This window comes from Plodia interpunctella, chromosome 28, assembly GCF_027563975.2.
Source record: "Plodia interpunctella isolate USDA-ARS_2022_Savannah chromosome 28, ilPloInte3.2, whole genome shotgun sequence".
NCBI lineage: Eukaryota > Metazoa > Arthropoda > Insecta > Lepidoptera > Pyralidae > Plodia > Plodia interpunctella.
In genome coordinates this window covers 1771836-1785102 of record NC_071321.1, presented here as the reverse complement: position 1 = coordinate 1785102, position 13267 = coordinate 1771836, and the positions used below count along the sequence as shown (strand labels likewise).

At 36.1% G+C, this 13267-nt stretch overlaps 1 protein-coding gene across 3 annotated transcripts in view; it reads right to left on the bottom strand.

Moving 5' to 3' along the window:
• Positions 1-273: 273 nt before the first annotated feature.
• Positions 274-13267, bottom strand: part of LOC128681849 (fatty acyl-CoA reductase wat-like) — a 28637-nt gene continuing 15643 nt past the window's right edge. For all 3 annotated transcript variants that reach the window (XM_053766087.2, XM_053766089.2, XM_053766088.2), the window contains exons 4-14: positions 12957-13079; positions 11140-11265; positions 9933-10078; positions 8857-8966; positions 7898-7975; positions 6517-6640; positions 4619-4744; positions 3679-3798; positions 3240-3369; positions 2226-2353; positions 274-1925 (exon numbers count right to left, since the gene is read on the bottom strand). In XM_053766087.2, coding sequence (XP_053622062.1) covers positions 1838-1925; positions 2226-2353; positions 3240-3369; positions 3679-3798; positions 4619-4744; positions 6517-6640; positions 7898-7975; positions 8857-8966; positions 9933-10078; positions 11140-11265; positions 12957-13079 — 1299 coding nt within the window. In that variant the 3' untranslated portion in view covers positions 274-1837. The remainder of the gene's footprint in view (positions 1926-2225; positions 2354-3239; positions 3370-3678; positions 3799-4618; positions 4745-6516; positions 6641-7897; positions 7976-8856; positions 8967-9932; positions 10079-11139; positions 11266-12956; positions 13080-13267) is intronic.

Genomic DNA, 13267 nt, shown 5'->3' with positions numbered 1-13267 from the left:
GACATATTACAGATGCCTAAAGTCGCGTCGGCTAAACCTCCGATCGTCACGTAGCGCGGCGATTTCCAGCTGCAATGATGTAATCTGTGACGCGAAATGCTTCCTCATATTGATGTTAGATGCGACCACCAATGATTTAATAGGAACTTCGTACAACGTACCTATTAATTCCATGGCGACCACTTTTGCGATGCTTTTGACGAATTGCATGATTTCATGAATTCGATGTAACTTTCTATTAAGTTGTGTGTTTTTAAAAAAAATGGTACTAAATATTTAAAATAAATGTTCGTTTATTTATAATATTTATACAATAATACATTATATACTGTTACTATTACCGACATTTAAGGTCGGTGCAAACCTAATGCGTAGGTATGCGTGCACGTTTATTGAATGGAAATGTTAACGCATGCATAGACTTTATAATAATCTTGTACATATGCATTAGGTCTGCGCCTGCCTTTAACATTTTGGTACAATCTTGAATAAGGGATGAACTATAGTTTTTCGTAAAATGATATATCCGGAAAGAAATTTTAGTGAAAATCAAAGGATACAAGAAAAACTATAGCACAAACCAACCATAAACAAAAGTTCCGATAAAAATAATAATAGTTATCATCTTATAATATAATTTTGGTGTGAAAGAATAAAAATTGAGCAATATTTTAAATTACAGTTCTTTTTTTGTTATGCTTGCATGATTTTTTTCATTTTCAAGACATGTTTCACCACTTTCTGATAAAACATCATATTGTAATCTGAAAAATAAATTAACTGCTAGATCAGTATATCTGAAGATATTTGCCAGTTGGCCTTCCACTATTCAACAATTTTAAGCGCAAATTTTAAGGCTCTTCGATATTTAAAGGTTTTCAGTTACTTTATCAGCAAGAAGTGGAACAGGATAAAGTCTATAGGTTTAGATGACATCACATATTTTTTATATAAGTACTTATTTAAAAAAGTGTCAGTGATTTTCGAAATTCGTATCAATTTTACCGTCGCCTAGTCTGTCTTCGGCATATATGTACAAATAACTTTTTTTTTTTACATAGAAATATGAAAATAGGCATTGGTTTTAATATACGCACTGCTTAGGTTATTTGTTATATATTTTTTTTTTTTAATAATAAACAATGTAATAAGGGTATTATACACTTGTTAATAATACTTCACTTCCCTTAATAAGTTCAACGTATTCGTATTTATAATAAGAAAAGTGTCATTATTTAGTCTTTTTCTCACTAAGACACCAAACGTACCTAGCGATCGCTACCCAAAGTGATCCGGTAGAGTAATATAAGATGGGATCCAGTAAGTCAGGACCGGATCCTAAGTTAGTTCGGTAACAACTTACCGGAATCCGGTAAATACTTACCGGAATCCGATAAAAACTTACCGGAATCCGGTAAAAGTTTACCGATCCGTATCCGGTAAGTTAGGACAAGATCTTATGTGAACTAGGACATAATTCCATAGGTGTCTCACCGGAACCGGTCCTATCTTACCGTATTTAGTAAGTTAAGACCAGATCTGGTAAGTCAGAACCGGTTTTACTCAAAAAGTTTTACTCCGACCTAAGGAATCCGGTGAGTCAGCACTGAATCTAATAAGTCAGCGACGGATCCGGTACCTAATTCAGTGATAAAGCGACCGTGAAATGAATAAAATGTGAAATGGGAATAGATCACGTCTTGTCGATTGATCACCCAACCAAGGGGCACTAAAGTCGATTAAAAATGAAACTTAATAGGTAAAAGACCCTTCGTTATTCGTACCTACTAACTATATTGACTTGGTAACCGATTATTTACAAAATCTTTGTATATATCTACCATAGACGCAAGAATATTGACCATAGAGCGTAGACCGCGAGCGCGCAGAAAAGGATTTTCACTATCTGGTGTAGATAGTACAATCTGGAAAAAAAAATTTAGATTGTTAAAAAAAGTAGTGTGAGAGCAGTGTTACTGAGAAAAATATATATTAATTTATATTAAAAAAAAAACGTTAAGCCCTTCTGGCATGATAGGGCCCGACATTATTTAAATGAGTTTCTTACAGCATTTATTTCGTATGCCAGTTCCGAAATGCCAGTAATTTGTAGCTTCGGTAAACATTATCTAATTCAGAATATGACGTGAAAAAGTGCATGTGAAGGTCTAATTTGTGAAAAAAAAATAAATAAATAGAGAGAGAGAGAGAGATATATAAATCACCTTTTCCACTTGATTCTCGCTTGGGGTAATGTATCGTCTCCATCTTTGAACAGATGCCGTCGCATGCCGACTATGTACTCCTCGAAGAACTCGTCCCAATTCACGTCCCTCATGCTGAACGGGAATATCTGGAGCAGGATGGTAATATGAATTACGATGTAGTAATTATTGTGTTATATAAAATTATTTTATGTCCGTTTGGGCGGGACATGGCTGTGCTAAAATATCGTAAGACCTATTTTTTTACCGGTGATCCACAATAAAGATGATTTGATTTAATTTTGTTTTGATGGGAACAATGTAATGGAAACAAGTAACTAGTATCATATTAAATAGTTACCAACATTTACTATGGATTCTGTTCGAAATTAATGAATATATTTTTTCATAATTTTAATTTTCCCTTAAATCTACACTGTGGTTGTGTCTCACTATTGTTGTTTTATCGAATTTATTATTGCTAATACCGGATCTTATTCAAGCGAAGATTCATTCGAAGGCCGTCCTCCTGTGATCGAAAAGACCCAGGTTCGAATCCTACACATGCCGCATTAATACTCCACCACTTGCCCACACCTTTAATGTTTTACTTAACCTTCCGGTTAAGTAAAACATCGTGAGGAAACCTGCACATTGGTTAACAGTTTAGTGTGACGTGCGACTGCTTGCAACTAGATTTCGGTAAGTCATGTCAGATGCCATTTAGGCGACTTAAGTAAAATCTTACACCAGTGTATAGTTTTTGAGATACAGGTGGGCCCTCAGACGACACTATGAGGACTGAGGGCCTTTCGTAAAACATCGTAACTCGCTTCTTTGGCTTTCACAAAATCTAATTCCAACTAATACTTTTGGAATGTTCACTAAATCCCAAGCATAATTTCATAGAATTTCAAGAAGTGGGCCCTCAGACCACACGCACATGTGTTAGCAATAATATACCCGAAAGAAATGTGATAGAAGCGCTCGCTTAAATGATAGAAGAATGGAATACAGAAGAATATGCATAGTTACCTTCTTGTCCTCATCAGATGTGGACTCCCATAGCTGGCGAGTATTCCTGTTGCAAAAGGTGAGTTCTGTTGTGCAGAAATACGACAGCACTGAGGATAGCTTGTGGACTTTCCGGTACACCTTCAGCATTCTACAATCAAATAACGTAACGATCTTGTGATGAAGGTATAAACTATAAATTCTATCCCAATCTTAGTTGACGTTCGTTCGGTCCTCGGTCCTCGCTCACTTTACACGTTCGGTCAAGGAAATAATCTTATTTGAAAACAATTTGATCTACAAAAGAGAGAAAAATCTTTCACAGCGATTTATCAAACAAGCAAGAAAATCTCACGTAACCTGGTTAGGTGAGTTTGGTTACTTTGGTAGGGCATACATATTTACCTAATCAGTTACGCGAGAAGATTTTTCTCGCTGTCTATTAATGAAGGCAACTTACTTCGGCTTCTTCCCCAGACAGAACGCGAGCGCGTCCGCGAGCGCGGCGGGCAGCAGGTGCAGCAGGAGCGAGTACACGCGGTGCCGCGCGCCCGAGCGCGTCAGCCGCAGCGACAGGTACCTGCGGGCCGGTGATCATCGGGAGTTACTCACATAAATACGTCAATAAATATATGAGGGCAAATCACACAGATTGAGCCATGTGCCTGTGGCCTCTGAGACCCCACTTCTTGAAATTCTATGAAATTATGCTTGGGATTTAGTGAGCCAGCCCCATAGTAAGTTTGAAACTTGTGTTATGGGATTATAACTCGACGATACTATATTTTATAAATATATATATATATATATATATATATATATATATATATATATGGCTTTTTTCAGCTTGACCTGAGTCTTGGATGTTTACCTGTGTAATGTGTTTGATGTGTATCTACTATATAGAATATAGTATCGTTGAGTTTGTATCCCATGACACAAGTTTCGAATTGAAGCTAACTCAATTTGTCCCTATATATTTATTTATAATTTTACGATCATGACATCATGACCCGACCGGGGATCGAACCCGGGATCTCTCGGTTCGGAAGCAACTTTACCACTGCGCCATCTAGGTCGTCATAAGTATCTTAAGAATAAAGGATCAGATATTTTATAATAAATTTGTCTTATACTAGCCCCTAGCCCCGGCTTCGCTCGGATAAAACCTGAAGGTTTCGCCTATTTCTGTGCCAATTTTCATCAAAATCTGCCCAGTGGTTTTTGAGTTTATCCATTACAAACAAAAATACAAAACTTTTATGTTTATAATATTAGTATGGACTAGCAGTCCGCTGGAAACACACTATCTATTGATGAAAACCGCATGAGAATCCACCCGTCAGTTTTGTGACTGAGGGAGATAGATAGCTTCGACCATGACAGACACATTTGCTCACCAGATGGCGTTGGAAAATGGCGTTTTATCGAGTCTAGCGATATTCTGTCGCATAAAATCTCCCCATGTCATTCTATTCTCCGTCGAACTCACGTAATTGAAGATTGGTGGTTCTTGAGGTGGTTTACTGGAAGGAATAGAATACTTTATTACTTACAAAATTTTGACAAAATAAAGTAGCCTACGTTTGAAGGGTGTCTTTAAGTACATGCATACCAAATCTCATCAAAATCGATCCAGCGGTTCAGCCGTGAAAGATGATATTAGTATTGATTTGTTACTAAGAGACCCGTTCCGGTTTCCTATAAACCTTCCACAGGAATCAGTACTTAAGTTACTATCTATACAGCATCAAAATCCATTGCGTAGTTTTGAAGATGTAAGCGTACATAGGCACAGACAAACAGTGGGAAGCACTTTGCGATACTATGTAGTGATTATAAACACAAGGTCAAGTTTTTGGTCAGCCTGAGAGCGCTATGACCAACAGGGGTCTTCTTAATCGACATAGATGATAACTTGTATACTAGTGGCCCGTCGCGGCTTGACTTGGTTTAAATCACACCAAATTATCTACCTCGGGAAACACACTATCTATTTATTTATTTATTGGCACATCAACAATATAAACATATGCATTACATTTTTACATTAAATCTTAAGTCTAGTTCTAATGTTAACATCTTTTACAGACGTGCACGGCATTCGCTACAACTTTGATTACGTTGATACTTTCACATGCAATAAAATATATACCTAGTATAGCTATGTACTTAGATATCTAGTATAATCAATAAAATCAACGATTTAACAACTATTGGAATTTAATTTTAGATTTTTATTTTTAAGTATGGTTTCAATTTTGTAAAATTTTGTTCTTCATCATTTTAGGCGTATATCATGAAATATATCTAAATCGCAAATTTTATGCCAATTATTAAAAGTTGATATAAATCTTGACATAGGTGCATACTTACCCAATCTGGTCTTACACGGTGGAACCGAAAAATAGTCTTTTTTATACCGCCGACGGTTATTCATCATAGGTACATTAATTTTGATTTGGTCTAATAATTTCGGACACATTGAGATATACATGATAGCCTTGTACTATATTTTGTATTAAGTACCTTGTATTTAAAAACGTACACAAAACTGTCACGTTAGTTTTTGAGATTATCGCGCTCACATACACGCATACGCGAAATCTTTTTATAATATGTAAGGATTAAGCATAACACCTATATCTAGCATAGGATGAATTAGACACCTCTATTAGGTATCTAATATAGTATATAATCTTTCGGGTCATGACATGGTCAACATTCCATCAGTAAAGTGATTGCTGAGTCATGTCAATTATACATATATTTATATTTAAAAAATGGTAAGCCCTTCTGGCATGATAGGGACCAACACTGTTCGAATGAGTTTCTTTCGGCATTTCTTCTAGCAGTGGTCGTTCCGAAATGCTAGTAGTTTTTAGCTTTGGTAAACATCATTTAGTTTAGAATATGACGTGAAAAAGTGCCTGTGAAAGCCTAATTTCTGAATAAATGATTTGATTTGATTTTTGATTTTGATTTGTCCTTTTTCGAACAGCTGTAACGCAGACAGGATATTTTTTTTGTTTTGTTTCTTGTTATTTTGTTTGTATTTACTTTAAATTACTTGTGTATGTTTTAGTTTACTTCGAATAAACAATTATTCTATTATATTCTAAATAAAAAATAAATATAATTGCGGTAATAATAGGCTGTACCTATTTACCTCGATTTTTTTTTGCTGGCAACACAACTGGATAAGGATGGCGCAGGACAGAGATGGTTGGCGGAGACGGAAGGGGGCCTACGCCCAGCAGTGGGTCACGGAGGGCTGCAGATGATGATGATAATTTACCTTGTTTGATATGCAGCGTTGACTTTCTGAGCGGCGACGACGAGACAGTTGACCACGTGGTCCACCGGCACCAGGTCGGCCGTCACGTTCGGGTCGCACTGCAGAGTCCGCAGGATGCCTGTGGCTGGGGGTAATATTCACAGAATTAGACATCATTTTCTTATATTATTTATTTATAATTATCCTTACATAAAAGTAGGAGTGAGTAAAACATACCTCTACCGCGTCGGTATGTCTTTTCGCGATAAACTCAACTACTGCACGGATTTTCATGCAGTATTCACCAATAGCTAGAGTAATTCTTGAGAAATGTTATAATTTTTATATATTTATATATTATAATGTTATAATTTATATATATTTGAGTATAATTTATTATATTTTCAACCGCTATTATATGTTTATATATATATAACCTATATTAAGGTATATAGTGTATGTGGATGCTCTATGGTAGACAAGGCATTCAATTATACTATACGGCATGTCTTGAGTTGTGTCTTTAACAAAATAACATAGTCTAGAATGTGTTTAATAAAAAATATATAATAAAACGCTTGATTATTGAGTAAACAGATCGGAAATTATAATCCTACGGTAGAAAAACTGAGCTGCGAGACTTGGGTTTTTTACAGCATGTTTTTAATGGCATTTATAATATTAGATAAATGCCATAAAAAACGTGCTGTAAAAAACCCAAGTCTCGCAGCTCAGTTTTTCTACCGTAAAAAGTTGTGAGATCCATGTACCTAATACCAAGTCGATTAATTTATTTAGCCCCTACTTAAGGGACCTTCTGTCTTAAGTTATTACGCAAGTCTTTGTCATATCAATATTGAAAATCTTTTAGGTTTTAAATAAATAGATCGACTTGGCCATCGCATGTATCGATATATATATATATTATAATCAGCACTCGGATCACAATCATAACCTGTTTTGATATACCTTTTGACTATGTACATTATGTACTTTTATATATTATTAGAAAGAAAAAAAAAACATTGTAAGAAACAATAATGGTAAGCCGATCTGGCATGATAGGGACCAACACTGTTCAAATGAGTTTCTTTCGGCATTTCTTCTCAGCAGTGGTCGTTCCGAAATGCCAGTAGTTTGTAGTTTGTGAGAAATAACTATAAATATAAAGATTGACGAGAAAAAGTGCCTGTGAAAGTCTAATTTCCGAATAAATGATTTGAATTTGAATTTGCATGAAAATAGTTTGAAGAATGGTGAAGGACATAGAATATATTTTATCCAGAAGAAATAAATGTTCCCGTGAGACATTCACGCGGGCGAAGCAAAAGCTAGTTAGCGAATAAAGTAGAAAAATGTTTGACGACAGTGTAAAGCCCGCATAAGCGTAGTAAGTACATACCAGTGCCTACAGCTACTCCAGTAGGGCCATACATGTTGTCCAACCAATTGTTAATAGGTTCCTTGTACGTTGACGTCACTGGAAAAATAAAACATAACACAATTTGTAACATATATTTGAAGAGTTGAGAACCAAAAGTTCACATGTTCAAATCCTATACGTATACATTACCTACGACATGGCCGAAACCCACATTAATATAATCTCCACATTAATAGAACATTTTTCCCGAAGAAACTATGCCTGGGATATCAGTAAGTACTTAGTATCCGAGATAATAGAGTTCAAACTTGATACGATTTTTTTTTGCAGATTTGTATAATTTATCATGTAAACGTAATTTCATCCAAAGAAACCCTATTATTAAAATTTTAAACAATTCCATATCAAAACTAACGCTAATATGAATTTTAAAATTAAATAAATAAATAAATATATTGGGACAAATCACACAGATTGAGCTAGTCCCAAAGTAAGTTCGAGACTTGTGTTATGGGATACTAACTCAACGATACTATATTTTATAATAAATACATATATAAATAAACATCCAAGACCCGGAAATCCAAGACAATTATTTTTCCCAGTATTTTTTTTTTCTCTGAAGTGACTTTAATTGTGATACCCTATGCATACCTGACGGCTATTGTCAAGGGTAGTTCTACACCCTGTATGTTACGCGAGTAGGATTCGAACCTTGGTCCTTTCGGTTCACAGGCTTCTTCTTCACCATAGGTACTATATATCTTAAATATACTATATATATATAAAAAAAAACTCCAGAGTAAGGGATGAGCCATCATTAGATGTGAAGTAAAAAACAAATAATTGGTTCTAATCAATGATCTTTTGATTGTTTTCCAAACAAAATCAATTTATATTAAAATATAATTATTAGCTTGCTAGCTACATATTGGTTATATTATAAAGTTTATGTAGCTAAAGGAAACATAAATCACCTATAGCAGGCCTGAAGATTCCAACAGGAAGATCACCAGCATTCTCCCGTAACTCCTTTTCGGCTAGTGCTTTTGTAAACGTGTATGTGTTCGGCCATGCTCCTAATATCCTGGAAATTAAATCTCTGTTCAATATACAAAATCTTGTCAGTATACAAATCAGAATTAGATAAACATCCAAGAACCGGGCCAATCAGAAAAAGATCATTTTCCATCACGACCAGACCGGGGATCGAACCCGGGACCTCTCGGTTCAGAGCAAGCACTTTACTACTGCGCCATCGAGGTCGTCGCACATTAGTGTCGCACTTTTTTTATAAGTCACTAATATATATATTTTAATTAAACATTTATAAAATCAACATTGTACCAGTACTTTATTTATTTATAAAATAGGATAATTAAATTGATTACTGTGTATGGCACAATTTAATACACACTAATGACAGCCCGCGGCAGCGTTCAAAACGCTCGTGAAATTCACCCAGGCGCTCAGTGTTAGTGCTGCGCAGCCGCAAAATTACATTCTGTTTCAGAATGAATCTATCAATATCCAATAGTCAATATCAAACTGGCAGGCCTGACGGTTGGTACCGACACTTACACGCAAGTGTAAGCGTGCGTTCGCGCATTGTCGCGTTCGTAAGAACTTTAATTAAAATAGGATACTACTATTTTTTTCTAAAATACTGTTTATTTCGCTTCTTAGACCTAAATATGCTTCTGGTAAAAAAAAAAGTTGGCAACCCTTGTGTCGAATGATATACTTATACGTTTGTTTTGTTTGTAGTTATTGAAATATAACATATATTATATATATAACATATATTTCAATAACTACGTTTATATAAATATGCTTTATTTCTGGTAAAAAAAACGTTGGCAACCCTTGTGTCGAATGATATCATTCGACACAAGGGTTGCCAACGTTTGGGTATGTTTGTTTGTTTTGTTTGTAGTCATTGAAATATATGTTAATAAAGATATCTTCAAACTATGATATGTGCTTAAATATTAAATTGCAAGTTTCCACCCTAACATACATTGCAAGTTATAGCTTACAAAGAACCACTCACGTCGGTAAGAGGGCGTCAATCTCTCCGTCAGTCAGCTTGTCAATCATTCGGTGGAGCTGTTCACAGTCCGCCTCGCAGGGGTAGAAGCGCTCCTCTATGTGTGGTAGGTGAGAATTGGAGTATGCAGTCGATATGTGCATTAGAACCTGTAATATATGATACATATATATAATAGTGAAAAGTGTAATTACTACGAAGAGGTGGTGGTGTAATGGTATAGACGGCCGCCTGTGGATCGTAAGGTCCCAGGTTCGAATCCTACTCGTGCCACATGAGTTTGTATACCAGTCTGACTCATGTTCCTATAGTAGTTTTAATCGACCACCATTTGCTTCCGGTGAAGGAAAACATCGTGAGGAAACCTGCACTCTGATTGATTATTAACTTGCGTTAATAATGCCGAAGTTGCTGTGTGTGTTTCATTCCACGTAATGACTACGACCCTCAGCCATGAGGAATACGACTATGAAGAAGAAGATATAATACTGTATTCACAAGCTAACTGTCGCACTTAGAATGAAACTAATAATGACGCCTATGGAATTAGTAGGTACTGCGAAGTACTTACTAAATCCATGATGGCGCCAAATCGTTCACATAAATTCAAAATTCTTTATTCAATTTAGGATGATATACATCACTTATTGACGTCAAAAAAATTACTTAAACTAAGTCTACTGCCGGCTTCCAAAGCGCAGGTGAAGAAGAAGCGGCGCAACAAACTTCACCGCAGCCTTTTCTCCAAGGACGTCAATTAACAAATATAGATCTTATACATATATTAAAAATTAGGAGGACGAATTTACATCATTATTAAAAATGTCAAAATTTTAATGAATAAATAAAATAAAAGTTGTATTTCCAATAAAATTATTGAAAATTGTCACACAATATATATATAAATAAAAAAAGCTAAATGTACAAAACGTACGTAATAATGTCATAAATCAATTACATATGTTATGAGCATACTGCACCATGCTTGGGCCAAACATCACACAGACTACATAAAAAAACTAAGTACATAGATTAAAAATAAAAATACAAAATGAACAAAATACAGTCTAGGGCGGAGCTAATTCGTTCCTTGAAATATTAATATCTAGGTCTGTCATAGACGGGCACGCGTGCGCGCTGAGGTCTTTCATATCCCGTGGCTGTTCAGCGTTGTCAAATTTGACAGTCACTTAGGTTATATATTACTTACATCTAAATCCTTCATATCCCTGGCCAGCCTGAGGAGATGTAGGGGAGCTCTGACATTGGTGTTCAGCGCTGCACGGAGGTGCTCGTCGAATTTGACCGTCGCTGCGGAGTGGAAGATTATGTTCACCTGGATGTAGAAGAATGAGGTGAACGAACGAATGAAACTTTATCCAGACTTTATGGAGCTACAAATTAATTAAAGAAAAATTATTGATTCAAGTAACCAAGACTCATTTTTATCTAAAGCCCGCTTTTGTACGTTTCTACATCGAATGGTCTTTGGGCATATAATCCTAGACAACATCAAACCAAGAAAATAAATTCCATGTCGACGCTGGCAAAACTTAACCTAATGCCAGCTACACACTATAGCCGAATTTAGACAGATCACACTATAGCCGAATTTAGACAGATCACACTATAGCCGAATTTAGACAGATCACACTATAGCCGAATTTAGACAGATCACACTATAGCCGAATTTAGACAGATCACACTATAGCCGAATTTAGACAGATCACACTATAGCCGAATTTAGACAGATCACACTATAGCCGAATTTAGACAGTTCACACTATAGCCGAATTTAGACAGATCACACTATAGCCGAATTTAGACAGATCACACTATAGCCGAATTTAGACAGATCACACTATAGCCGAATTTAGACAGATCACACTATAGCCGAATTTAGACAGTTCACACTATAGCCGAATTTAGACAGATCACACTATAGCCGAATTTAGACAGATCACACTATAGCCGAATTTAGACAGATCACACTATAGCCGAATTTAGACAGATCACACTATAGCCGAATTTAGACAGATCACACTATAGCCGAATTTAGACAGATCACACTATAGCCGAATTTAGACAGATCACACTATAGCCGAATTTAGACAGATCACACTATAGCCGAATTTAGACAGATCACACTATAGCCGAATTTAGACAGATCACACTATAGCCGAATTTAGACAGATCACACTATAGCCGAATTTAGACAGATCACACTATAGCCGAATTTAGACAGATCACACTATAGCCGAATTTAGACAGATCACACTATAGCCGAATTTAGACAGATCACACTATAGCCGAATTTAGACAGATCACACTATAGCCGAATTTAGACAGATCACACTATAGCCGAATTTAGACAGATCACACTATAGCCGAATTTAGACAGATCACACTATAGCCGAATTTAGACAGATCACACTATAGCCGAATTTAGACAGATCATATTAGAGTTTTTATTTACTGCAAGGAAAAACCAGCAATGTAGGTATACTGAATCTACCAACGTTCGGCACACTGCACCGCGATAATATTTAGCCGGCATTAAGTTTGCTTCCTCTGCCTGAACCAGATGAAAGCGGCATGTCCATTGCCTCTGCACCGTTTCCTAGATTGTGGTTCCGCCCTAGAATAGGACCATATACATATCCTCCCGTGGATGTCAGAAAGCGACTAAGAGACATATAGCCTTGGAAGCTGATAGGCAACAATCACACTCTCAAAGAATATTGACGTCAGGCACATGTCATAAAATCACCGCAAAATCTTCCAAATTCTATAGTTTACTTTTTACACTGACCCTAGACACGCAACCAGGAATATATAGGGAACAGTAATTCTGGCATGGTCTCGATAGTTCAGTGATCAAGAGTACTGTCCTGGACAGACAGCGGCGCGGGTTCATTTCCCGCTCGATTCCAGATTTTTTTCATTTCATTATTTCAAAAATAAGTTGAAAAGCATGTGTGTGACATGTATAACAAATCCATTTCTGAATTCTGTTAGTGACCTTACCTTTTCAGTCAACATCTGCCGGTCAGTCAGGGTCAGACCCAGGCCTGCCACCTCGCAGTCAGCCGGGACTACCACCACTTTGTGACGAAACTTCGGATGCTGTTCTTTGAGGAGGTCGAACACCTGGAAAACAGAGTTAATATGTTTTTTGGTTTGTAAGAGGTTGATAAATACGTCTGTAGTTGTAATGTCTTTATCTATTTATCAATACATATAATAAAACAGTAGAATAAATATTTCTGTACATTAATATATATTTACATAAAAACAAAATTAGGCGATAGAGTCATAGTAACCGAAGTATTTGAAAA